Here is a 27528-nt window from a genome sequence, read left to right on the forward strand (position 1 = left end):
TGCCGACAAGGCAGCCCGCGTGGCTGACTGGGGCTATCTGAACCCCACCGTGCTGTGCCATCAGCGCCGGCGTTACTCGGCTTTCAGGAGCTGTGCAAATACGTAAGGGTTGCAGCTTGTAGAAGCGAGTTTCTGCTCCTTGAGGGTGTAGAGAGAAACTTGGAAGTGTCTAGAAGTCTAACCTAAAAGAAAAAAACAGACTAGAAATCCTTTTTTGTTGTTGTTCTTTCTATAGTTCTTACACCCATTATGTGATTGCCTTCAGTAGTCTGAATCACAGTTGGTTTAACGTTTGGCGCTGACAGTAAGCGACCGAGGACGAAAAGCCAAGGATGACTTGCCCGGCGAGGCACACCAGTCAGGGATCACGCCGGGCTTCCCCTGCAGTTATTCATCTGCGGGGGCTCACGCAGAGGCAGCCTGGCTTCCTACGAGAGAGGCAGCGAGCTGCACGCAGGCATTGCGAGAGAGTTTTAAGCTTCAAAGTGTCACTCCCCCGCAGAGGCTCTCCCACCACCGCGGCCGCTGCGTTGTGCCGTGCCGTGCGGTGCCGTGCCGTGCCGTGCCTGCCTCTTCCACTTCCTGCTGCAGAGCCAGTTCTGCCGCTTACCTGGGAGAGGCAGGGAGGGTGTCGTAAAAAGAGGGAAAAAAAACCCCACAAACCACCCGGCCGGCTGAGGAAGGAGACGCAGGCACGCCAAGAGAGCGACGGGGCGCGCAGGAGGCACGCCAGCCCTCTTGCTTTCCTCGGTCACTCAGCGTGAGCCTCCCTCACCCGCAAGGTAAGAAGTGTTAGAGATGGTGCCTTTCTGGGCCCCTGTTTGTCATTACCTGTTGACCCACTTCTGGCTCTCGGTGGGGTGTTTTTTCCCCTCACGTTGCTGTCTCGCTCCCTTTCCTCCCCCCCGGTGTAATGATAGCCTGAGTTTCACAGATGGTTACAACACGTTTCAGCCATTTCACTACAGTTTTGTTGTTTTTTTGTTTTTTTTTTTTTAAGTCGGGAGGGTTTTGGGGTAAACACTTGAAAACGGACACGCCTGGTGTCGAAATGTTGTCCTGCCTATTTACGTAGCTGCCTGGCAATGCCTGGCAGCCAGGCCTGGTCCCGCTCCTGCTCTGCATGGCTGTGCAAGCTCAAGGTGGCTTGTTGGCCAACAGCCCTCTCCTCTCCTCTCCTCTCCTCTCCTCTCCTCTCCTCTCCTCTCCTCTCCTCTCCTCTCCTCTCCTCTCCTCTCCTCTCCTCTCCTCTCCTCTCCTCTCCTCTCCTCTCCCCTCCCCTCCCCTCCCCTCCCCTCTCTTCTCCTCTCCTCTCCTCTCTCCTCTCCTCTCCTCTCCTCTCCTCTCCTCTCCTCTCCTCTCCTCTCCTCTCCTCTCCTCTCCTCTCCTCTCCTCTCCTCTCCTCTTTCCTTCTCTCTCCTAGCCACAGTGCTGCCCTGGGGCTTTGTAGGAGAGGTCTGTGGACCTTGTGAGGGAGAGGTGGCTGGAAAGCATGAAGAAAACAGGATCGTAGACCCCTTTTACACCATCCTCCATGGCGTTGATATGGAAACAGTGGGAGCAAGCCAGGAGTATTTCTTTTTAATTAGGATAAAATCAGCCATATAAAACCTGCTCCCGTTTCACACAGTCACTGATTGTTTCAGGATGCGGGTCTTGTAGGGCTGGCATTGGCTGGGCAACGAGAATGGCAGATCTGGGCTTACTGGTCCTTGACCGCTGCTGGGGACCACCAGGTCAGAAATTCCCATTTCCTGGAAGCCCCAGGCAGGTTCAAGGCCTGTCCTGGCCACGTCTGTGCCATCTTGGGCAGGCAGCAATGCCTCACCACCACCAGATGGGTTCTGAGCTCCACAGCGGGTGATGACAAAAACAGGGGTGCAAGGGGCGCAGGCGGCAGGGCTGGTGCCCCAGCGAGCACTCGCCAGTGCTGCTGGTTGCTGGCAAGCGTCTGCCGATTGTGCTGCTGCCTGCGATGCTGTCAGCCTCTGAGGTAGGGCTTGCTCTTGCTGAGCACCGGCATGCTGCATTTTTTTTTATGGGGTCAGGTTTTCTTTTTGTCTTCCTAAGGCAGGAGACAAGGCACATGCAATTATGGTGTTTATGTCTGTCAGTGCCCTCCAACCCCAGCGGTGGCTTTCAAAGTTTGGCAGAGGGTACACATCTGAAAGACATATATATTTCTGCACGTTTCATGAAAGCAAGTGAGCGAGGCTGTTCCCACGCCAGCTGAGGGAGACGCATCAGGTCCCTCAGGCTTCCCCACGCCCTCCCAGCACCCACGCACCCTGCAGCCCTTGCGCTGTGGAGCAGGGAGAGTGGTTAGGGATGACGGATACGTCAGCCCCACGAAATGCCGGAGGTTCTCCCTTATTAAGAACTAGAGGCTCCAATGTAAGGCACAAAGCTATAAGAAAGCAGGCTGGGGAGATGAAGGCCTCTCGGAGTGGTCCCCCCATCCAACCCCACTCAGCTAGCCCAAATTTTGTGCCAGGATTTTTATATGTCCCGTGGCCATGCGATATCCCAGTTTGGGGATTATTCAGTGTCTGTGGAAGTTTCATCAGCATCAGAAATGGGTGGGAAGTAATCTCTGGAAAACAAACACATTTTTAAGGATACCTAAGATCATTGCAGACATTTTTGTATTTCACAAGTATTAGAAGACTGTCAGGGAATGCTGCCTATATGTGAGATACCTGTTTGGATCCTGCTTGAGGATGTTGCACTGCTAGTTTCTTACTACATATTGCTTAGCATTCCTATTACATGCATATCAAAGTTTACACTAAAGAGGTGAAAAATATCGGGTCTACACTAGCTTTTGCACCATGGATTGCCTAGTGAAGCAACATTAGTGCTGCAAAAGGGAACGTGATGCCATGCAGGGAGGGTTGGAAGTATGTTCTCCTGTTCTTCTGGCATATGTAGACTTTCATACCATGGCTGCAGAAAATATATAAGAGCAACCATATAGTCAGTGTGGAAGAGGAACATTGTTTTCATATTCTTTTTCTACTTTTTCCAGAAATCATAAACATAAATATTACCTGCCCCAGAGGGCTTAAAATCTGGGCTAGGAACATGACACATTGCCTTAGTCTTCGCCGTGGAGGGTACCCAAGGGAGAGGGTAAGCATCCGTGATGACAGCAGCCAAAATTCTTCATGGTGAAGTGTGAAACTCTGGAGCTCGGATTCCCTTGGCTGTGTTTATTTAGGTTATAGACCCAAAACCGTTCCCACATTTACACTTGCTCTTCGGAAAAGGATTTGTCTCTGGGTTTTTTTTGAGGAAAGTTGTGTCTAGTGTTTCTGTAGAGAAAGCTGCACTTAAGGCGAGTGTACTTACACACTTAGAGTTATCTGACCCCATGGCAACAGCTTTTGTTGCAATCTCAACGTGTACATCCTCATGGCAGCTAGCAAATTCTGCATCCGCTTACTCCCGTCCTGCAGATGGATATCAGCAGCACAAGGGAGCTTAGAGGATTCAGCCAAAGTACACAGGAATTACTTGGAAATCAAGAAATCCCTGTCCCTCCCCAGCCCTTGTGATCTCAGCTTTGCCTCAATCTATACCCATGCCATTTCAGAAATGCCATGACGGGTGAAAAAAAACCCTTCCCTTGTGTGTTGTGCACCAAGGAAGATGAGGTTTCTTTCTCATCCTAATATTTTCTTTATTTACTTAAAAACACACACTAACTAATGTAGACAAATATAACTTTCATTGAAAAGCAAAGATATTTTTCCCCTCTCTGGAAGTGACAAGGAGCGCAGCTATGCTCGCATTGCAGAGTCTCTCTTCTGTTTCTTCCAGACAGAAGTTTTCTAATCAAAAGCAGATAGATAGTTAGTGTGTGTTTTGGGACAGTGCATCCTGACAAGTCTTCATGCTGGGAAACAGATGAAATACCTGACAGATTTTGCGATCAGCTGCAAGAAAACTGCACAGATGAGCCCGAGCCAAACACCCTTCCTCTCCCTGGCCAGCCCCTTGTCTCCGTCGAAAGTTTTTTAGGGGAGATTGGCCCTTGCTTCAAACTTGGGTGCTCTGGCCCATCTCTACTGACCTGCAGAAGAACTTGTTCCCCTTCGTTTGTGCTCTCCCTGCAGCTTCCCAGGAGTGGCCATCGCCAGCAGCCATGAGCAGGAGGGCTGGGCAGCCTCCCTCCTGGCTCCCTGGCAGGACAAGTGGAAGAACCTTTCCAGGTCTGGGAAGCCTCACAAGGGAGCTGGGATGGGGTTTCTTCCCAGGAGCTTGGGTCACTGAGCACCGACCTGGGTGGGTTATTTGCTGAATTAATGCACGTTACAGAACTGGGTGTATGAGCAGAGGAAGGAAGAGAAGGAGAAAGGGTGGTTTAAGGAGTTCCCTCAACATTTTTGAGAGCAGTCCAGGCCTGGCTACTCTGTCCCTTTAGGAAGGGCCTCTCCACTTTATTACAAGCAGGAATATATGCAGCGGGTCCAGCTGGTTATCAGCAATCTCCTGCCTAGTCATAGGTGCAGGGGGGATATTAAATTCTCAAAGCTTTCTGGCAATATCAGGATCTGACTTGAAGCTGCAGTGTCTTTGGAAATGAGATTGGGCATGATCTACGCTCTCCAGCGGTCTCCGTGCCAGAAAAAGGGATCAGGCTACACGTTTCTGAGGTTATTTCAATATGCTGAAGCATTCCTTTAACCTAATTTTTCAACATGGGAGACCTAAGCGAGTTATTTTTCTGTCCTATGCATAACTATACTTGCAGGATAAGCTAACTAGAAAAGTCAAAGGAAACCTAATAAAACTCTGCTGCACAAGGTAACATAAAATACCAGGATAATGGCTTCAGTGTTGGGTCTTTTTCCAAAAGCTGAGAATCTTCAGCAGAGCAGAAACAACATCCTGAAGCACTGCTGTTGGAGGAGGATGTTTCTAAATCGTCTGTAACATTTCCAGCAGCGTGGGGATTTCTCTCGGGAATTCCCATCCACATACCATTGCCAGCATTGCTCAAAAAGTGTTCAGCACGTCCTGGGGTTAATTTATCCTCAGGGCCATCTCTACAGACAGAGCTCTGCTGTTGTAACAGCTTCTCCCTCCAACCAGAGCTACTGAGGGAGGAGGATGAAGTCACTTTTCCTCCGTTTTAATGGTGTGTCTATTTTAACACCAAAGCCCTCGGCCCTGTGGGAGCAGGGCCTGTGTGTGGGTATCAAAGCTCAGCTTTCGCTGCTCAGCTATACTGCAACAGGGTCTAAGCAAAATCATATTTTAAAAAACTAGAAGCTTTTGTAGGTAAAAACACAGGTGATGGAATTGTGTCCCTCTTCTGTCTGACCAAATTATTTTTAATCAGATATTTGGAGTAATTTTCATAATGTTTAGTTCATGTTACACAGGAAGGAAATAAGGCTGTAATTTAAATATTAATAAGTTGATTTGAGAGATAAAGACCCATTTATCCTTTCCGAGGGCTAAAATAATAGGAAGGACATTGTTAAACTATTCTGAAGTAAGCCATTTGAAGAGTTTGGTAGCTGATCATTTGCAATACACTTTAATAAAGTCTTAATATCACTCCTCCAAAAAGCAGAGTAAATACACTAAACAACAAACCTGAAGAAAAACGACTCTGAACTTTTTCTGCCCATGTTGTGCCTTTCATTAGGTTCACACAGTCTGTGCATGATCCATTTCACACATAGACAGATGTTAGCAATAGAAAAAAAAAAGGCCAAAACCTGTGGAAGTTGTAGCCTCCAAAGGAATTTAGTAGCTTTTAAATCCCATCTGACACTTGATCCAAAACCTACTGAAGTCAATAGAGAGATTCCCATTTACTTTACTGAGCTCTGGACTGAGTTCTTGGTTTCTCCACAGAAATCTCTTCTTCTTGTCCCGGTGCTAAACTAAAGGCTGTTGAATATAGACGATCTGAATTCAAAGTGTTTTCTAGTATTTTGATCTGACTACTTCAGAGACAATCAAAGAACCATCTTAGTGTATCAGACATTTCACATTTGTTTCTGAAAAGCCATGTTTGGGTGTTTGCTAAGGATTGTATCTAATGGGGTGGGAAGTTCAGACAACATGTGTGGCTAAAGAGTTGGAGCTGTACCCCATACCCCAAAGCTGAGCTGGAGCTTCATGAACACCAGGGAGAATTTTGCACAGAGAACCAGTTCACTGGAAATGCTCAGTGGGGGAAATAAGAGTTTGCAATGCAATTTGTGCTGGTCGAGTGCACATCATTCAGCCTACGAGCAAACGGACAGAGATACCCACAAGTCAAAGCATGTCTGAGCAGGCACATCGAGGCCAGATGATCCAAGGGTCAGGTTTACAAAGCTGTTGAGATGAGCAAAAGGCAGATGCCTTACAGGGAGCTGGACACCTAAGCTTCACAGGTGCTTCTCGAAGTCTGGCAGGGGACCGCTCGGCAACTTTACGCCCTGCATGGTGTAAATCTGAGCTTGCGCTCTACTGTCCTGGTGAGTCACCACTACAGGGCAGTCATTATTTAAACTGCCATCTGACCAAAGATCCCAGCTAAATAATGTTTTGCCACTGCCGCACAGGACAGCACAGCACAGGTCCCTGTCACTGTCCTGTGCTGATTACAAGAGCTCGAGGTTCTCCCTTTCCCATCATACAGGTTATGACCGTCAGAGAACCATGACTCAGCAAGCAGGGATGGCGTTAGTGACGTGGTGTAGAGGAAAAAGGATGCAAACCGCAGGGAGAGATGTGTGATGGTGGTGAGCTGGCAGTCAGGATTTCAAGCCTGGGTGCTTGTGTGGGAAGGAGCTGGTTTGGCACCGGAGCCAGCTCTCTCACGCAGGGGGCTGCAGCTGTCAGAGCAGCAGTGTGTTCGCTGTGTCAGCGCAACTAATAGCTGCTCTGAGGACTTGCCTATATGGGAAAATTTACCAGCGTAATTATCCCAGGATAACTCTCCCTGTGGAAGTGCTTATTATAACATAGGATGTGTATTCTGAATATATGGTAGATCTTCTGCATAGATGGGTTTTAAGTTACACAGAGGAGGAATATTTACATTGCAGCCCAGCAGCAAAGCACAGTTTTTATCCTACTTCCCAGCAAATGTTACACCCAGAATTTTCTATGCAAGAGGTACTTTCAGGGGGGAATACATGTCATTTGATATGATTAACATGAATGTAAAGCCTGACTCTTGCTCTATAGCATGGGGCATATCATTTGCTTTTATAGAATCGCTGTGGGAGGCAGGGTGAAGGTCGGGACACTGCTTTATACCTCGCTGTGATCCTGTTCAACTGTTTTTAATACTGTGGTCATTTGAATATGTTCTTCATTTGACCTTTCTGTTCAAGCTACTGCAACTGAAGTTGGGCGAAATCCTTGGAACGCTCTTCACATTTGTTGTGACTTTGACTTTCTTTACCAAGCTTTCAAGCCAGATTCTGTTGCCAAACATTGTCATTCCCGTTGCTTGAGTGCTTAGTCCATTCTTCTCTGATAACTCTATTACTTGGGATTTTAGCTTCTCCAATGTGATACAAGGAAAATGGCTGGGGAAATGATGAGCACTGGGCTTGTTTTTCTATACTCCACGGCAACAGATAAAATTTGCTGGGAGCAAGCTAATCTGCACCCCTGTACCAGAGGATGAAGATGATGGCTGCACTTTCTGAAGCCCACTCAGCATTCACCCATCACTGCCTCCGTCATTCTGAGTGAAGGTGAAGTAGAGGCATCCATCATCAGGGATCATTTGGCTGGACCAAATTTACTGGCAGCACCCCCAAAAGGGAGTGATGATTTTGATGTTTGGAGCCCAAGACAATTCTGAAGGAAGGGAAAAAATGATCCAAACAGTAACTAACGTCTCTAAATTGTCTTTAATTCTCAATACTTTGAAATAACGACAGACGTGATAATAGGATGGATGAAGTGGTTTGATAAAATAAGCAGCAACACTTGGAAACAAGCTTTGGATTTTAAATTACTCAGCTAGGTGTGCAGTGAAGTTTAGATTCGAGGCATCAGTTTGAAGCTATTATTAGAAGGTCCGGAGTAAAATATTGCAAGTGATTGTATTCCTTGGAATATGCCTGAGCCAAATCTCCAGACCTAAGCAGCCTGCTCTTTTGTCAGGTGCAGAAATTACCTCTGAGAGACAGTTCATGTGCTTTTCCCCACTCCAGTCTCAGCAGGACCAGTAAGTTCCAGAAATCCCATAAAAGCATGTGTTTTGTGCAATGTGATTTCCAGAACTCTAACCGGTATTTCTTTTCCAGTCTCTGAGATAGTTATTTTGGGATTATTGCTGTGTGAAACTGTACCGTGTTCACAAAAGTACTTTCTCTTGTTTTCCAGTTTGCTGGAAAATCCTGGCTTTGCAGTAAGGCAGCTGACTCTCATTTCCAGTGCGACTACAAAACTTGGAAATGGCCTCCATGTCAGGTTAGTCCAAACTATAACTCTGTGCTAGCCACACTCCAGCTAACCCTCTACTTTCTTGCTTGCCAAAATTCAACCAGACCTTTCTTGCTCTTTTCTGCCTGTCTTTTTAAAAAAAAATAAAATATAAAGAATATAAAGAATACATATTGCTCTTCAGTATTCCAGCTCACAGTCATTGAGTGATGGCTGACGACACATATTTGTCTGTATGGCTGTCCATCTACAGTGATCCTTCTCCCACTTTTTCAGGCACTTTTGTGGGTCGAAGCATACCAGTCGAAGTAGATGAATCCATGCCATGGTCCCCATTTCCCGAACATGTCTTGGAAAAGGCTTTGCAGCCTTCTGGAGAGGATACGGAGGATGAGGAGTCCCAGAGACTGTGTGTCGCTCGAACACCTCAGCCTGTGGCTGATCCATCATGCCTCTGCAGATCACAAGCACGTCATCAGTCGGCACCATCCATGGGGTCGGACAGCAGCTTGTGGTCAAAATATAACGATCCTGATGGTGATGGACGATTCTGTTCCCCTGGTGAATCAACAGCTGGAGTAGTTCCCTCCAAGATGCATCTTGTAGCTATGGACAAACCAGGCATGCAGCCAAGATCGCAGCTTTCAGCTGACACGGGACATAACTCCAGTAAATCAGAGCAGAACTTGTCTAACGTTCCTGAGGACTCGCTGGAGGAGAGCAGCCAAGGGAGTTCACGGTCACAGCAACCCTCAGGAAACAGACTCCCAGCAGAGCTGGGGACCGTGGACACAGGTTACAACTCCCAGTCACGAGACATCATGGGCATCAGGCACCTGGAGCCCCCCTTACCGCTGGTGTCTGTGCTGAACCCCCAGGACCTCCCAGGACCACTGATCTCCAGAGAGTTTTTTGGACCTGAGCAACAGCAATGCCCGAAGTGCCAGCACTTGCCCCATCCCAATGATTCCTTGCAAGCACATGGCTGCTTTGGTCACCACTGCCTGGCAGAGCAGCACGCCCAGGGCCCATGTGAGTAGCACTGCTTGCCCCACGGGAGGTTTTCTGGCTGTATCACAGCCATCATTCACCAAGATGGTGTTTTCCTACTGTACTTAATGGCAATGCACAGCGTGCAATTATTAACCTTTTTAAACATCTATTTGCACTCCATTTTATAATTCCAGATTTTCAGGTTACGCAGCCAGACCCTCTGATGCAGGACCTCTGAGCCAGATAAAAAGTTAAAGAGCTCACAGTTGCTTATCAAATGAAGGCTAATGATTTTGCCTAGAAACTAGCCGTTGTTGGTCACGCTGAGCATACACAGCCTTCTCCCTGCTGTTATTTCATATTCTAGTCATTTCCTTCCTCCCTGCATCAGTCATTCAGCAGCCTCCTATACCAACTTAATTCCTGTTGTTTTCTTAGGTTTCCTTGCTCCCACTTGGATCCCCAAAGTTAAGAATTTCCTGCCAGAATCAGGACGGGAGGTTACCCTTGATCTCTGTAAATAGTATCTCCCAGCATTATGACCAAACTCACCCGTGTGTTTTATTTCTATGATGTGAAAAGAGTGTGACATCCCTCATCCTCATTTTTTTTCTGTTGTCAGCTGAAATGAAAGCTCATTACTTAAAATGGAGCCCTCTCAGCTGCTGGTGATTGTATCACTGAACACTGATGTGACTCCGTCAATATGGGTGTCTTGGCTCTTGGAGACTACGACACAGTTTACAGCCTGCTATTAATTAGTATTCCTTTTCAGTCTCTGAGATTTTTATCTGTTATGAAGTGAGCTTTGAACATTCAACAGCAATATCTTTGTTCTAATATAATTTATATTACATTAGACTCAGGAGACCCTGACTCGCTTTGGGCTGGCTTTGTAATGAAAAGCTGTAGGTCTGTTCTGATAACCTTTTTTTTATTTTTAACCTTCTGTTGACTCTACAGCATTTATATTACATCTGTTTAAGGACTCCTGTCATTCCATCAATGTGTTGTAATTAGATATATGAGAGAGTGTCAGAGCCTCGGTTTTCACCTCCGATCTTGGGACTTTGTAATGGGGAAGGGGCTACAGATGGACTTTAATCAATGACTACAGCTGAACATTTGCAAAACATCCTCTGGTTTTCTGTCTGTACCTTCTCCTTTCAGTTCAGCTTTAAGCAGACAAAAAACTCGTTGCACAACACCCCTCGCTATTTTATCTCCATTTACCTCCTCCGCATGCGAGCATCGTGAGAAGTAGGACATTTACTGCATGAGGCCATTTTGTTTTAAAGTAGGAACTCTGAAAGGCTTTCTTTAGAAAAATCACTAGCATTTCAACCATATCCAGAGGGCAAAAAGAATAAAATAAACTCAGATGGCTGGAGCAGATTTGGTCAGGACCAAGAAGCTAGCAACTGTACTCCTGTTTCTCACATGCCCGGTACAGTGTAAATCACCTCCTGACAGCTCCTTGCATTTCAGATAACTGTTGGGTAGTGGCAACCCACAACAAAGCTCTGCAGTTTGTGTGTTGCAACGCACCTCTCCCAGGGTATAGCAGTAGCCTGGATTGTGCCCATAGGCTCTAAGCTGGCTCTGGACACCTGATATTTGAGATACAACAGCAAAACTTCTTCTGAAGTCAAAGAAAACCTCACAGCAATGCTATGTGCCCAGGGACCATTATTTCAGATATTTATATAGGAGAGCTGTTAGTGTGTGGGGGCACGCATGCTTGGCCATGCTGTGCTTCTGAACCGCTGTGGCTGCATCCATTACAATACTGTAGCATCAGATAGAGCCAGAGGAAGTTGGTCTAAAAACCTGTAAACCAAACTGAATCTCCCAGAGCCCTGCCACCTTCCCTAGAGCTGGTCATGAGGAACCCATGAGAAGACCATATTTACTTTCAATTTTGTTTTCACAGACTCTTTCACCCTGTCCTGTTGCAAATAGTTAAAGAGGGGGAGCAGGAAAATCTCTTAAAACAATCTGAACAAATACAATGTTGCCGACTCACAATTTCATCAGGAATCTCTTCGCAGTTGTGGGGTTGGTTTCTTTTTTTTAAAGTTTTGGCTCCTGATATTGGACTATTTCATCAACGCTTTGTTTTCTTTTTTTCCCTTCCCCTTTTAAAAAAAATTTAGTCCTCATGGCTGCTAGGAAAAAGAAAGCATGACCCCAAAATAGCTAAAAGGATTTAAAAAAAAAATCTAGGAAGGGAAAAAAAAAAGAGTGTTTGAGTACTGCGGCTTTCAGAGCCAGCTCACAACACCATAATCATTCAGCACTAATAAGTCCTGCCGGGCTGGACTTTGATCTGCGCACAGCAGCTTGAAAGTGCGCAGAGCTGCTGCCTAATGAAAACTGCAAGCAGAAAGACTGGGGAAAAAAAAATAGTTTTCCCCATTTGGGAAACAAACAGCTTACACTGCTTTCTCTTTCAGTTTATGCCAACATTTCTGCTGTATGTTAGTTATTAAACAGCATTTCATGTGCAGGGCCAACAACAGTAAGATTTTTCAGAATTACTTGAGGAAAATTGCCACTGTGGGCTTCCCCCGCAGCCTCCTGGATGGCAACAGGAGCAGCAGCAAGGCCTTAAAAGGTCACTTAGGCAGAAAATTCATACAGAGTGAAGTAACAAACCAAGAGATTATTTTTTTCTCTTTTCATTTACAATAATCACAGTCTGTTTAGCCTTAGTGTTGCAAACTGATTTGTTCCAGGATTTTGCATCTGCTTTCATGAGAACGTTGGGATGATTCATTTTCGCAAGTTATTGCCAAAAAGAAATAAAAAAAAAAAAACAACAAAGAAACCTGAGGCATGGTATGTGCAGGGACAAAGCAGACCAGAATGTTTAACTGTCAGTTGTCCCAACAGCACAACCCAGGGCTGGGATCTGAACCATGTTGTATGTGAATGAGAAAAAGGAAACTTCAGACTGTGAAACGTTTCTTAATCTGGCTTCTTCCAGACCTGCAAACGCCTCTAAACTGCTCAGTTTCCCCAGACATGAAGGAGGATGCGCCCGGAAAGGAATAAACACAAACTGAGGCAAAAAAGTAGTGGCTGAAATGATAGTTGCTGCCTTTTTTTTCTCACCCTCCCAGATGGCAGAGCTCCTTACCAACATTTTACGCATACGTCGCAACCGCTTCCTCCTGTTCCCGGACCTTGCATGAGAGTTATCCGCCCAGCCCAGCAAGTCATCCCAAATTACTCAAACCTTCGTGCTCCCAAGGGCACCGGAGACCAACCACCCCAGAGAACATGCTCCTCCCTTGGTCCTCCTCGATTCCCGTAAGTATGCCTCAAGGGGGTGGGTTGTGCGTGGTGGAAGCTCCTCTGATCTGATTTTGTGGGCTTTCAGCCAACAATTCTGAAGCCTTGTAATGTTAGCATGGCCAGGCTGCAGGGGTACATGCGAGATGCTGGGTAGTTTTCTTTATTTGCTATGTTACACTCAGCCGGGGCCTGACCTTACCCCAGAGAACTTCAAAGCCAGATACCCGATATGTTGTTACAGTGCACCCTGAAATGCACGCATTAAGGAAGATAAACGCTTGAAGGTTAAAGGGCTGAGGGGTTAAAAAATATCTCAGTTGAAGCCTTAGAGCTCTCCTGCTCGAGAGCAAAGGTCAATTTGGAGGCTCACTGCGGTCTTCAGCTTTACACTGTACCAGCCTGGGACGCCTCAATCATTGGCTTCCAGTGATTTCCTTCTTATCTCTTCTGTAGTGCAGAGAAAAAGGGAGAAAATCTTGCCCGTTGCTGATATATCTCTACAGTGCAGTTTGCAGCATTTTCTATGATTTTTCATGTAGTAATAAAACACCACGTCTCACACTTTTCGTGCAGAGCTTTTGGACTGCTTTTCAAACATTAACTTATCAGGCCTCATATGTCATTCCTTATAAGTATGTCACTAACAGATGGGAAATACTGTCCATTCAGGGTTTTCTCCAGAGTCAGCTACCTGAAAACAAATTGAAGCTCCAGGTATTGAGGAAGTCTGAAATCAGACCATTTTTGTTTAAGTGCCACAATGCTTTTAAGGGTGCTAAACTTACAGGCATCTGTGTTTGAAAATGTCCACTTACATGACATGGTCTTGGCAGAAAACTGGGAGAACAGGTGGGATAAAAGAGGGCAAGAAACTGAACTACCGCACTGTTCCGGCCTGTGAAAAGTTAGGGGCTGTGACAGAAAAGTGACAGCAAGATAAGGCAGTACTTGCAGCAGAGATAATTGCGCTGAAGAGTTTGTATGAAAATGTAAAAATACGGAGGAATAGTTGTTATCCTTTGCAGTACTTAAATTTAAAAACAGACTCCTAAGTTTTGGTGCATTGTTAGATAAGGTGAAGTTTTGGGAAGATCTGTAAATTAGCCACAGGGTAGTTTTTTTGTGGCCATTGATGAGGTCCATGTTGCTTTTCTTGGTACTTTCTTCTGCCAAAAGAAATCCAGAATACGCGGGGTCTGTCCTGCGGCTGCGTGGCTCATGTTGGCCTGCTGATTCCAGGAGCGGCAGTTATATGTTGGTAATATTTGCCTATAGAGTATTTTGTAACAGAAAACATCTGTACTGAAATGAATAAACCAAATCTTAATGTGACAACAGAAAACATGCTGTGACCAGCCTGTCATCATTCATTTAAGGAAGGCAAAGGAAAAAAGGAGAGTGGGCTTGATTGACTAAACATCACTGCTCTGTGGGGAAAAGCTCTCAGAGAAACCTAACACTCATCCAACAGATTCAACCCAGCAGATGCAAAGCACACATCACGTAAAAGTCTCTATAGATTCCCCTTCTATTGACTTAAACTGTGAAGCCAAAGTGTAGTAGGACAAGAACTGCTAAACTTCCTAAAATCATCCCTTTCTCTCTGTTTGTTACAGTGAAGAAAAACGTTAGGCAAGGTTATTGCAGGTCTGGAGCACAGATCCCTGACATGAGAAACCCTCACTGGATCTGCTGTTGCTGATCAAGAAATTAACTTTGCTCCCTTTAGCAAAACTTTGAGTTTTGTCCGAAACTGGAGACCCTCCAAGCTGTTCCAGAGCAGTCGGTGGATTGCCCTTGTACCCTCGTTTTCCCCAATCCCCACCTTACGCTGTGTCTCCTGTGCTGTGCAGGACATCCTGAGAGCATCTGAGGTGCCATGAAGCACCCTTTAAATAATGGGAAGAGGTTACCGAAGTGCCAACCTGCTCCCATATGTGCATAACAACACCCATGACGTGGCATTATTTCTTGCTCAGAAACGGCCTTTGCTTCTGCTAATTGCAAACAGAACAGCTTTCAGCTGTGAGGTGCATTTACTTCCTGTGGCTAAAGTTGCTTCTTCAATAAACTCTTTCTTGTGGTAGACTGTCACCAAGGTAGCAGTTCAAAAGATGCTGTAATAACTAAGTAGAAATGCCGAGCCAAGCATTTCTACAAGAACTTTTCCTAGCTAATATGCAGATAAAGTTCTTAGTGTGTTATTAAAAGAAAAAAAAAGAGTTTTACCTGAAAAGGAATATTTTTTAAATCCTTACTTGCTTTTCTTTGTAGAAACCACCTATACAACCAGCTACCTAATGGTCAGCTTCCCCCCAAGGCATACGGCCCAGACGACGCATGCTGTTGTCCTTCTGACAATTTTCCATCTCCAGCTGCTGTCCCGAGACCTCTCAGTAACCCTGCAGCCAAGGGAACGCTGAGAACCAGCAATTTGCCGGAGGAGTTGCGTAAGTGGTTAGCAAATTTGTTCTGTGCAAGATTTTACAGCGCAGCCCGACAGCTTTAGGTGGGAAAGCTCCAGGGGAGAGAAGGCAGGGGGAATGACATTAAGACACGAAGACAACAAGAAAAGAAAATAGTGAGTGTCATCACATCTGTAGGGTGTAAGCATTTGTGTTTGGTGGGATGGAATTATTCCCTTGAATCCTGAAAACAGAGTTGCCATTAATTGCTTGTTATTTTGTTTACAAAAACCAAATACTGTTTAGATTGTTTTCATGACTTCTTGCTAAACAGGATGTCCCTTTGAGGCAGAGGCACTGAAGCTTACAGTAAAAGACTAAAAAGAAACAAAGCCCTAGGGATAAAGTGTTTCTGCCTGTCCCAAACCAGAAAAAAATGTTGAGTCTCGACCTCAGTTTCTCCCTGAGCTGGTGAGCGGAGAGGACTTTGGGCCAGGAGCCCATGGTGAGGGCTGAGGGTGGCACAAGCGCTGGCTGAGGTGCTTCCCCTGCCACCAGCCCCTGAAATGCTTTCACCCTTCAACTCTTATCGGACAGTCATGTTTCAGAAAACTGGCTTCCTCCTTAATGCCATGCTGGCTAGCAGGTGAGATAGATACACCATTGCTAAGAACCTTCCACATCTCTCCTGAGGTTTTGATTTTTCTTTTATTCTTCATTTTGCACATCACCTTTCAAATCCAGAGTTGCATCTCTCTGGCCTGTAGGAGTGAGGTATGACACTGGATACCACTCTTGGATAAACCCTGCTTTATCAGGTAGTATGTCCTAGATACAGGAATTACTGGATAAAATTGTGTCATTTGTGATACACGCACAGCTGGATTAGATTAGCCAGCTGGTTTACCCTCACCTGCAAATCCATGACTCTTTAATTAGTAAGAAAACTCCTTCCATGATGGCAAGGGCAGCTGAAGACATTGCTGTCATCAGCCATCCATCCTGCCCACACCAAGGGGTTGATGCTGCTATAAGGTGAGGCAGCATGGCACGCGTAAGGGCTCCTCCGGCTCTCAGTCAGATCAATGAGGTCTGGGGGAAAGCTGTGCTGGTTGCAGCCAGTGCAGGTGGCGCAAGCTCTGGGTGAGGGCCCAACCTCATGTATGCCAAAGGGCTGGGGAAAAAGTAGCTCTGGCAGCAGGGAAGGGCTAGCAGCAGAGTGATGTTACCCTCTCCAGCTTCCACAGGGGCGCTTGCCAGTGGTGAGGCAGTAGGAGCTTAAATCCAGACAGAGGTTTCTGGATGGGGGACTGAGTTCAACACCAAGCCACTGCGCTATCCTGCATCTCTTTTGTAAATAATCCAAAGAGACGTAGGTGGGCAGAACCCACAGCGCGGTGGAAAAGGAGGGCTATGAAAGTCTCACCCTCCGAATGGTGTATTTTAGTGCATCGTGTATTCATACGGACTCTCTCTCCTAGGCAAGGTCTTTATAACCTATTCGGTGGACACAGCAGTGGAGGTTATGAAATTTGTGAACTTCCTGCTCGTAAATGGATTTCAAACTGCTGTAAGTATTCCTTCCGGAGAAAATGACTTTCAACCAGGGAAGAAAAGAGACTTTTTTTAAAAAAGCAGAGGCGATACACTGTCCATTCAAATGTTTTCCTGTTTATCATCGCGTTTTGTAGGTTAAAGAAAATACAAATAGAATGAACTAGCCTTGGCTTTAAAAGTTGTCACTTAAATTATTTGTCTTTTCATTTGCTCGTATTTTAACTCAATTTTATGCTTTGAAATGTGTTTTAATAATGACCCCAGAAAATTTCCTTTAGTGACACCAGATGGGCAATAGTATGAGGTTTTGTGAGCTATTCCCTTAACATTGTCTCATATTTGATCTGTAATATCAATATTCAAAAAGGTCAATTTTCATGTTCATCCTATCCCAGCTTTTTTCTGCAATGCTATTACATCATTGGTTCTTCAGATGTGAATACCTTTCTGCTAAAAAAAATTATCTAAAATCAATGTATTTCACACAGCTTAATGAAACAGCCCATCTCATGGTTTCATTTGCTTTGTTATACTTTTAAAAGGGATTCTAAAATCACTGGCTTGAAAAGGTCTGTGTCCTACTGTCTAATCCCATAAACCATCCAGATTTTCACTTAACTTCTTCTGATTTTTCTTCATCATAACGGCCCTCTCTAAGGGAGGCTCTAGGATTCAGTGTTCATCAAAATCTTGATTCATGTTTTCTTATTTCAAGTGCATATGCTATCTGAACCCTCAACCTTCACTCTTTGGCTTCAATTCAGGAAAGCATTTAAGCAAGTGGCTATCATTAAACTGAATGAGACTCTGTGGGGGGCTTTGCACATGCTTATTTATTTTCATGAATCAAAGATTTTTTCCAGAGACTGCAATTATACTTCTCTCCAGCAGTTCTGTACTATGACCAATTCATAAGAAAGCTCTGGGCACCATAGAGATACAGAGTAGAAGGCTCATTACTCGCACCTTTGCTGGACAGGCAATTCTTGGAGCATGCTGCAGAATAATATATACAGCAAAATGGCCCCAAAGCAGGGAAACAAATATGTTCTCTACTTTCAAAAAGGGAAAAAGAAAGAGTTGAGAGCAGAACATGACTCTTCTGTAAAAAACTTGGAGAAGTTGATACTTACTCCACTGGTCACAGTCACTAATTGCCAGTTTCTAGGTTTACTGAGCATGCAGGGAAGTGATCAGTGTTGGTCATATTCAGTCCTATAAAGTCCTCCACCTCTCTGCTGTTGCTGAAGTTTGGCTTACTGCATCCAGTATCAGTGACCTGTCTGACTTACCACCACACACTCTGAAAATTTAGTTCAATGTGAACCTAAAACTTGACACTCAGTATATACCCTTGCAGCCAGAAAATAGTGGACATTTGCAGCTATACAGATAGAGAAGGTGGGCAGCCATCCACCTTCTTGAGGTATTTAGAGAGGCAAAAAAAAGCCAGTTTTCAAATGTTGAATATCTAACATTCACTGTCAGTGGTTGTTTCATGTTCTGATGAGCAAAAATGCCTGGGAGTTGGGAGCTGGCAGGGCAGGGTGGCCAGTCGAATGGCTGGCTGAGTGGGAGCCTAGAGATGTGCCTGCAGCAGCCCCCCTGCACCTGCCTGGGGTGCCCATCCAGCTTGACTCTGGACCGCAGGGCAAGGGGAGAAGTTGTGCATGCACATATGTGCGTGTGTGTGATGTTTCTTTCCTGAGGGAATGAGGCATGCATGTTAGAAACCAGGGGAAAGAGCAGGCGCCTTTTCAGTGCCACCAAATGGGGAGGACAGGCAAAAGGATGCTCACCACTAACTTTCATTCTCTTGCAGATTGATATATTTGAGGACACAGTACGAGGTATTGACATCATTAAGTGGATGGAGCGCTACCTAGGTGATGTATGTAAAAGCAATTTAACCTTGTTCACGGCAGAGGTGACCTGAGGAAAATGGTTGAATTATTCTAATAGCAGTACAAGCAGAATCAAAATGCAAGACGCTGCTATCATCTTCCCTGCCCCTACAGAAATTGCAAAGGCCTTGCAGCAAGAGCCTATGCAAATCTCACTCACTTCTGCATCTTATGGTCCCAAAGCTCGCTCTTTAATAAATGAAGAGCTAATCCTGGCATTCCTGTCAAATTCCAATGCTGGCTGTTACATTCAGCCTGAAGCTGCCATTGGACAAGTTTTTCCTCCATCTCATTTTTAAATAGTGGGGTTTAGCTGTGCTTGGTTAAAATGATAGCTGTATTTCATCCTAGGTTGCATAGTAGTGGCTACTGTTCATCCTGCTTCTCACCTGTAGCTTTTATGCTGCTACCCAAAACACTGAAGGGTTCTTCTGGATAAACCATCCTATATGTAAAATGGAAATTGGTATTCTGTTAGTCGAATGATAGATTTGCTCTCATCACTTTGTATATATCTAAGCAGTAAAATAGAGATTCATACTGGTGCCAGTGCTGTCCCCTGCAGCAGCAACTTCTTCTGAAGTTCACAGGAGCAGTGAGTGCACATGTCCTTTATGATCAAGCCAAGTGGTCCCATTATACCTGCATAGCTGAAAACAAACTGGTGATTCTGTTACCAGACACATGCCAACACGAGGTGGCTTCTTTTGATTCGTGCCTTGCTGGGTAGCCACTGGGCCACTGTCTCACTCTGCACAGATCCCTGTGACTTGGGAACAGGATAAAAAAGTGGTGGGCTCTTCCTGACCTGAGCAAAGAACCTCAACCATCTGACACAGCATTACACAGGTTTCCTAAAGGTGTCCAGCAGGACAAGTGCACTACCACGCAGGCATGGTACTACTGCATGCAGAACCTCTGCTGCGGCAATGCAGCCATGCATCTTGGGGCTTTCGTCAGGACAAATTAGGCTTGGGCTCACCGTGTGTAATGGAGGTACTGAAACTAGAAGCCAGGGTGAATTTGCTTCTGCCAAGAACACCATTATCGCTTAAAATACAAACTGGCAGATCTCCTTTGGGACTCCTACACAGATGGTAGGAGAGACCAGTATGTGCAGAGAGCAATTCCCTGCCTCCACATGAAGATCCTTCTCTGTCTGCCCGCCCCAGAATTTCTTGCTTTCCTCCATTGACTGTAGAGGCAGTTTCTAACTTCAAAACCTCTACACATGTGAGGAAGACGGGACTCCTTGGACACAAGCAGGGGGATGTCTGCAGCCAGGCATGTCTCTGTAAACCCTCAACATCTGTAAGTGCTTACATGCATGTCAGGCACAAGCAAAAGTAATTCTGGAGTACGTTAAGTCAGTGTAAGGGATAATGGCTCCTTACCGTATTTGACCCTGTGGTAGGGCAAATTCCCTTGATACTGCACAGAAGGAAAGAGTTAAGAGTTAATTAGGTGCCAGGCTGACTATGAACCACAGACTTGGAAGCCTTACACAGCCTGATGTGGAGGAGATAAAAGACAGGCACTAGGTAAACACAAGTAGGAGGCTTTCATCTGCTGAGCCTCTTCACTGGCCCACCATTAAGGAGGAGAGACATTTCCCAGATATGAAGGATGGCCCCTCTGTGGAAACCTGAGCTCAGTGGGGACCAGGGATTAAACAGGTCACAGGCAGGCTCTGGGCTGTCCCAGCAAGGTGAGGAGCATTGCCTTCAGCCCACTGCAGCAAGGTGGGACAGAGCTGCTAGGTACCCCCTAAACCTGCCCACCTCCCTGAACAGCCACCCTCTACACACTTTGCTGCTAACATCAGCAAGAGAAGTTGTCGTTTCTGTTGCTGAGAGCCCTAGATGCAGCTTCCATAGACAACTGCCTTCAGTGGCTTTATGTATAAAAAGCCATAGATGGTTAAATAGATGCACTTTCACATAAGCTGTTGGAAAACATTTAGGTCTGAATTTGAAGATAAAACTTTTCTGTGTATGTACATAGACACTCTACACTGATAAAAAGTAGCGTTTTATTACAGGGATTCCAACTGTAAACTGGTAGCTGCTAACATATCTCTTGACATTTAGATTTTCTATATTATGAGATCTCGAGAAATAACGAGGAGAACGAGTGTACTCGTATCTCTTGTATTTCCTGCCAGGATGAATGAGATCCTCTGGCGTTTGCCAAGAACATAAAGATCACTTAAAATACAAACTGGCAGATTTCCGATCTGCCTCTACCAAACATGCTGCGTTTCCCAATGTCATAAAAGTGCTTTTCTCCCTAACAGAAGACGGTGATGATAATCATAGCAATCAGTCCAAAATACAAACAGGATGTGGAAGGGGCTGAATCCCAGCTGGACAGAGATGAACATGGCTTACATACTAAATACATCCACAGGATGGTAAGCAAGGATGTGCATTTGCTGTTTTACAAAGACTCTGTCTCTTCTTCTCAAAAGACAAATCTGTCTCCAAATGGCAGGTTCTTTGCTTTGTTTTCCCTAATCCCCATAGTTAAACACCCCCCTTTGGAATTCATTAATCCTCCCTCTCATCAGCTCCGTATGCTCATTAACATCTGCTAAGAGGTTCAAGGAAGAAAAATCCTATTAAACGTGCTCATCTTATTCCTCCATATTCTTTATTGTTCTATGTTTTTTTCCCTCCCTCACCTTCTCGAGCCCTTGTTGCCCTGTCGTATACCCCTCAGCACAGTCTTATCTAACACTGCCTGACCTTCCTCCCTGTAAACCAGCCCCTATTGCTTCGGCCATCCTGTAAACAAAGTCTTTTTTTCAGGCAGCAATAAACTGGCTGAAAGGTGGAATTGCAAAGAGAAGGCCAGAGCTGCAAAGGGGGGCTCCTGGGGGGCAGGTGGCAAGGGACCAGCGGGGATCACAGACGCCCATCTCTACAGCCTGTCACAGGACATTTAGCTCAGAAGGGCTCACAGAGCTGTGAAACTCATCCTTTCTCCCTCAGTTCACAGTTTGCTGCCTTTCTCACCCTATAACCCATCTGATTCCCCAGTTTGATCCTGCAGTCAAACTTCTCAGAAGCTGTCACCAACAGATGAGCTCTCAGCAGTGCTTTGCTGTCCTTACCACCCCCGGATGCTTGCGTCCAGGGACGCAGGGGACAGGCTGGGTCCCAGTTCAGACATGGAGCTGGGACAGGGGGAACAGGCTGGGTCCTAGCTTGGACATGGAGCTGGCCTCCAGCTGAAATCTTTCACCCTGTTGGAGACTGAACAGGGGCCTTAGTCAAGTCAAACTTTGTTGGTTCTAGATGGATTTCATGGGATTGCAGCTAAACGCAAAGTTATTTCTCACTATGGAACCAAATGTTCAACAAACATTGACAGATCTTTCCTGTATCCTTTCTGTAGTAATGAAGAATCAGATTAAGTGGCCAAACAAAACGATAATGAGTCCACCAGCAATAGATCAAATCACTTAACCGAAGAGCATTTTAAGCAACAAATGTTTTTACACATAGGATTCATTTGCATGTGAAGAAAAATTAACATGTCGTTACAATAAATCTGTCCATTTGTTCTATTCTAGATGCAGATCGAGTTTATACAACAAGGAAGCATGAACTTCAGATTCATCCCTGTGCTTTTTCCAAATGCCAAAAAGGTAACATACATACATGCATATATACTTGTTGCATGATTAAGCACATATTATTTTGATCAAAATGCACCAGATGAAATCTTAAAACCCAAACCCTCAATTTCTTGGTTCTTAATATCCCACTAGTAATATTCCAAAGCTACATATTACATGAAAAGTTTATACTTTTATGTACATACAAATAAAAAACATTTCATCCACAATACATATCAGTGCACAAATGTATTTCTGATAATGAATGTATAACTGAAACTTAAATTGTCTTGAGCATTGAAAGAATTTAAATGGAGAGAGACAATCTATCCAGCAAGCATGCTTTTTATTTTAACCCTTTTTTAATTTTATCCAGATGTAATGCCGATGAGTGAGATGAGAGTGATTTATGACTGATCTGAAGTGAGGATCTGGAAAAGGGCGGGTTGAGAATATAAAAATAAAGAGGATAATAAATAATAACGTACTAGGCCGTTGCTTGAACTTTGATAGGCCCATCAAAGGCAAACTATAAGGTTTTTTAGGACTTGCAATTTCATCTGCGCTCCTTATTGGTTTTGAAGATTCATTTGAGAATAAGAAATAAGTAGTGCAACAGATTCCCGTACCCTTCTTCCTCACTCTGAGAGAATCTCTTGGATTTTTACAAGGCCAGAAAAGTTAAACGGCTTCAGTTATAGTTGAGAAATTGCATTCTTCCCCACACTTAGAAAGGATATATTGGATTTATGTTTGCTTTTCGTCGCTAAATGCTGTGTGCACTGTTGGGTAGCTGTCATGTTACCGTTCGGTACAGATGCATTTTGAAAAAGTATGAAAAGATTCTTTATATTTATTTGGGTGCCCAAATTTTGGAACATAAGTCAAGACTTAAACAATGTTACCAATAATTGTAGGGCCGTGAAGACCCACAGCACTTGTGGATTTGAGTGTGATCAAGTTCTTTATTTAGGCACTGACTTAATATAAGGTCAGAAATTTGAAAACATGTCCCTGGGTTTGTAAAATATGTGAGGTCCTTTGGAATGAACTGGTATTTCACACCAGTCAGCTCCCTTCCTGAATGATCTCGGTCTGGTACTTGCCTTAAATGTGAAAAGCTGGGAGACAGCACTGGTGGGACTGGGGCAGACCAAAGGCAGTGAATCCGTCAGCATTTTCAGCCAGTCTTTGCTGCTTGATCTGGGCGGAAAGGGCGGGACTGCTCCTAACTTTGGGGGCTCCTTGAGTGCCTGCCACGCAACCGGACCACAAAGCCTGCAGCCACTTGGCACCTCAAGGGTTGAAGAGAGAAGTGGCCCAGCAGGCACTAAAGCTGCCTTTGGGCCTTGAGGCAGACACAAGAACAATAAACTTAGGTTAATTTTGGCTGAATCAAAAGACTATTTAGTGTATCGCAGTGGCTCTCTCAGACAGTGATCTATAAGGAATTTCCAAGGTTGGTTTATTCAGCTGCTCTTCTCAAAGCATCAGGCTCCAGGCAGCCTTCCTGCCCATCCTCTGTAGTCCACATTCCCCTTCAGTTCTTTGAGAGGTGCCTTTCTCATCTAATTTATGCAGATCGGCATTTTCTACCGCCGTTAAGCTTTGCTCTCTTTCTTCACACATTTCTTTGGTACATCATCTACCTTCATCTAACTGGTTAATGATAATATAACTGAGGATGTCATGGGTGGAAGGAGATTGCCAGAGCCTGAACAAGTCGCAGTCATGAAGTCTGTGGGCAGTCAGAGGAGGTGAGGTACCTGAAAAATGCCACGTATATGTACAATTGGATGACGTTGGTAGGCAAATGACTTTCATTTTGTCTTTTTTATATTGTCCTTTACATGTTCAAGTACTGCTATAGCTGGCAGTGGAAAAGAGCAGGGGAGCAAGGTTTGGATGGTTTCATTTGGGGATGTGGCTATTAGATGGCTTAATCTCATACAAAGCACATCGTAAAGCACTGCTGGTATGGGAAAGTTAGTCGACCTCCAACAGGAAAGGATGTGTGTGATGCAAAGAGTGTTCATCAGGAAATTAAATAACGAGGGGAAAAAGCACAACACGCAGTTAAGGTGGAACTGGCATTTCCAGCTTCCCACCATACACCGCTAAAGGAAACCTGGGTCTTGCTGGTTCAAGGTTTGCATCAAGCCAGTCCGCAGAAATGTGTCCTCCTGATCTGGTCACCCGATGACCAAAGCATTAAGCCGTGATTGCCCCATGCTGGAGGCTCCCTCTGGCAGAGCAGAGGCAGCTGGAGGGGTGAGGTGAGCAGGGTTGGTACCAGGGCAGCCAGGAGAGCTCAAACCATGCTCTGCTGACATGGCCCTGAACGCACGGCCCTGCCCTCTGCACGAATGCTCTCTGCCTTCTTCCTACCAGTTTGATCCTCAGAGTTATGAAACACTCTATGGCGTAGAGAGAATTTCCTCTTGGCTTACAGATACACAGCCAAATAAAAAAAATTAAAAGGGTGGTAACCATTTCCCAATTACTCCTACCTGCAGTGACAGCCGGTGGCACAGAAAAGCCCCCTTCTTGCTTTCTCTGCTCTCCTTCTGGATTAAAATAGCAGCAAAAAGCACCTGCACGCTAATCAACTCTGGCAATAATTTTAACTTGAGGGAGGTGTGTAGGGGTACGTTGATTAGCGTGCAGGTGCTTTTTGCACTGAGTTCATTATGGAGGATATTAAATGAAATTGGCCGCAGGAGCAGTTGTGGAAGAAAGGCGCAGAGCCTGTCTCTGGATGTATAGTGCCTCTCTCATTATATCCCCACTTGCTGGTTTCTTGTCTACTACACATTTCTCACCCTAATTTCCATCTTTTCAAGCTTAACTAATGATTTCCCATGCGGACCTATATCAAATGCTTTGCTGAAGTCCAGACCGACTAGGTCTACTGCATTTCCCTCCTCCAAAAAATGTAGTCTCTTATCAAAGACAGAGAGAGGGCTCATCTGGTAAACCCATGCTCTATTTTATCACATATCCTTCTACGGCTCTTAACAAGATTTAGTAAAGAAACAAATTCAAGGTAATAAGGGTGTGCATGTGCATGCAAACATAGTTATCTTTCTTTCTCCCAGTAACATTTGAATCTTTTGGCCAATTTCAAACAGCTTTGTCAAAGAAGTGAAGTTCACAAAGATTAAAATCCATTCCTATGCAAAAACAGACATGCAGATGGAGGCAAGAAATCTTATTTGTGCTCCTACCACAGCGAATGCTGTGGGATCTTACCCTTGTTGGGCAGTGGGGTGTCCACCTGGAAAAGCAACATTTTAAAACCTCCATCCTGCGGACACCATTCACCAAAGCCTATGCCTTCTCGGCCACTGAAGAAAGCAGAAAGCCAAGCTTGATAGATACCTCTGCCACTCACAAAGCCGCTTGTTCAGAAGCCTACGTGAGGTTGGACTAATGGGTCTGTAGGCAGCTGGGTCACTTACCTCCTTCTTATATGTACATCCGTTAGATCTAACAAAATGGTTGGACCAATTAACACAAATTGCTCCCTAAACAGTGGAAACGACTATGCCTGGTTCCTACAGCCGTACAGTCCCAGGAAAAGACAGCCAATTTGAGAAGCATGAGGCTTGGGAATGAAAGATTTGGATGGCAGCTAGGTTGTTTGCTGGCAGGCAGGACACAAGCTGCTCATGCCAGGGCATCCCCTGGCAAAATGCCAGAGCCATGGTGCATGCCAGCAGGTTTTTGCTCTGTCCTCTTGGAGCTAGCTCCACTGGCTTGACAGGGACTGTGCTGTTCCTAACAGGGGCCACCTTGGGAAAATACTGCCCTGCTAAATAAGAGGCCCAGGGAGCAAGTGCTGGATGCCTTGACTGCTCATGTTGCTTACGTGCTGCCTCACTTTGGCTGTGTTCTGGTGTCTCCAACACCACCTCTCCAAAAAGAAATCTCCATCTCCACAGTGGACATGAGCTGTTTTGGTGAAGGATCAGTCTTTGACCCTCTTTTAGTTAGTGGTATGAATAAACCCTCTCACCCCTACACATCCAGGCTGTCCATATGGAAACCTCCCAAGGCTCTGGAGACATGGGAACATGAGGTCTGAGCAGGCTCCTCTCCATCAGCCTGCTGTCACTGTCCAGGACCATGGTGGTCCCATCTTTATTATGTTAATGGGCATTAGCCAGCCCCTCTTAAAGGCTGCATCTTTCCCAGATTGCGGGGAGCGGTGGAGGTTTGACCCTGCTAATCTGGAGATGCATTAGCCTCTCCTCGAGCTCAGCATCGGCCTCATCCCCCTGCTTAGGAGGTGGCCAAAGGACACCATACTCGGTGAAGGAAGGGGCAAGAGGAGGAAGGAGAAGGCTACCAGGGTGAGAAACACTCCCCTGTGGTCTTGCTCTTTCCCTATTGATTCTCATCTCAAAGTTGAACATGTTGTGTGGATCCTTCAGCAGCTACTAAGGTGGCAGCCTTTTCCTGGTAGGGGCACTGAAATGTCTCCTGTCTCTTCTCAATGTTTATTTTCACAAGCCTGTAGATGCCTGTCACTGAGATCAGAAACCCTTTGAAACGTGGTGAAATTAGACAACATGATGGCAGAAAAGAAAGAGAGACAGGCAAGCTGTGAGATCACACCGAGTTCATTTATTTAGGAACCCAAATACAATTCTGAAGCCAAATTAAAATTTCTTGTTGTTATGGGAAGTGCCTAGAACAGACAAAATGAAATCTTGCTTGGCAGGCCCTGATGGAATCTGCAAAAGGTTCTGGTACAGATTCCGGAGAATCTATGGGATTTCACTTTTTTTCCCTTGTTTTTCAGGAACACGTGCCTACCTGGCTGCAGAACACTCACATTTATAACTGGCCAAAGAATAAGAAGAACATCCTTTTGCGGTTACTGAGGGAGGAGGAATACGTTGCTCCTCCAATAGGACCTTTACCAACACTCCAGGTTGTGCCGTTATGAACGTTATTACTTAAAGTGCACGACAAGCAGTTGTTAAAGGCTTGTTCTTGGCAGGGAGCCAACGCTCTTCCAGATGGCTCTTTTCGATGACAGAAGACACTCTTTCTGTTAAAGGAATTGGTTGTCTTGGGTAACTCAGGCTCGGCTTGTTCTCTACAATGTTAAACATCTATTGCTGAAGCTGATGGGGCAGAACTCTTTTCTCTAGGTTTTTTAAATAAGCCGCAAATGGAAAGAATGCCCAGTTTTATTTTAACATCTGTTTTTAACATATTCCTTTATTAGTCAATATAGCGAACAAATACCAGAAATAATGTCGCAATAAGTGTAAAATAAAAATTACATCCTCCTTTTTGCTCAGGGTTTCTTTAAAGATATTCC

At 45.2% G+C, this 27528-nt stretch overlaps 1 protein-coding gene across 1 annotated transcript; it reads left to right on the top strand.

The window, feature by feature from the left end:
• The first annotated feature begins 642 nt into the window (after positions 1 to 642).
• On the top strand, positions 643 to 27528 carry TRAF3IP2 (TRAF3 interacting protein 2). Its single transcript, XM_068407235.1, has 10 exons — positions 643 to 782; positions 8353 to 8439; positions 8689 to 9444; positions 12531 to 12720; positions 14980 to 15155; positions 16592 to 16680; positions 18490 to 18558; positions 20868 to 20984; positions 22149 to 22223; positions 27001 to 27528. The coding sequence occupies exons 2-10, from the start codon at positions 8424 to 8426 to the stop codon at positions 27145 to 27147; spliced, it is 1635 nt and encodes a 544-aa protein (XP_068263336.1). The 5' UTR covers positions 643 to 782; positions 8353 to 8423; the 3' UTR covers positions 27148 to 27528.

The sequence above is a fragment of the Nyctibius grandis genome, chromosome 1 (genome assembly GCF_013368605.1).
Source record: "Nyctibius grandis isolate bNycGra1 chromosome 1, bNycGra1.pri, whole genome shotgun sequence".
NCBI lineage: Eukaryota > Metazoa > Chordata > Aves > Nyctibiiformes > Nyctibiidae > Nyctibius > Nyctibius grandis.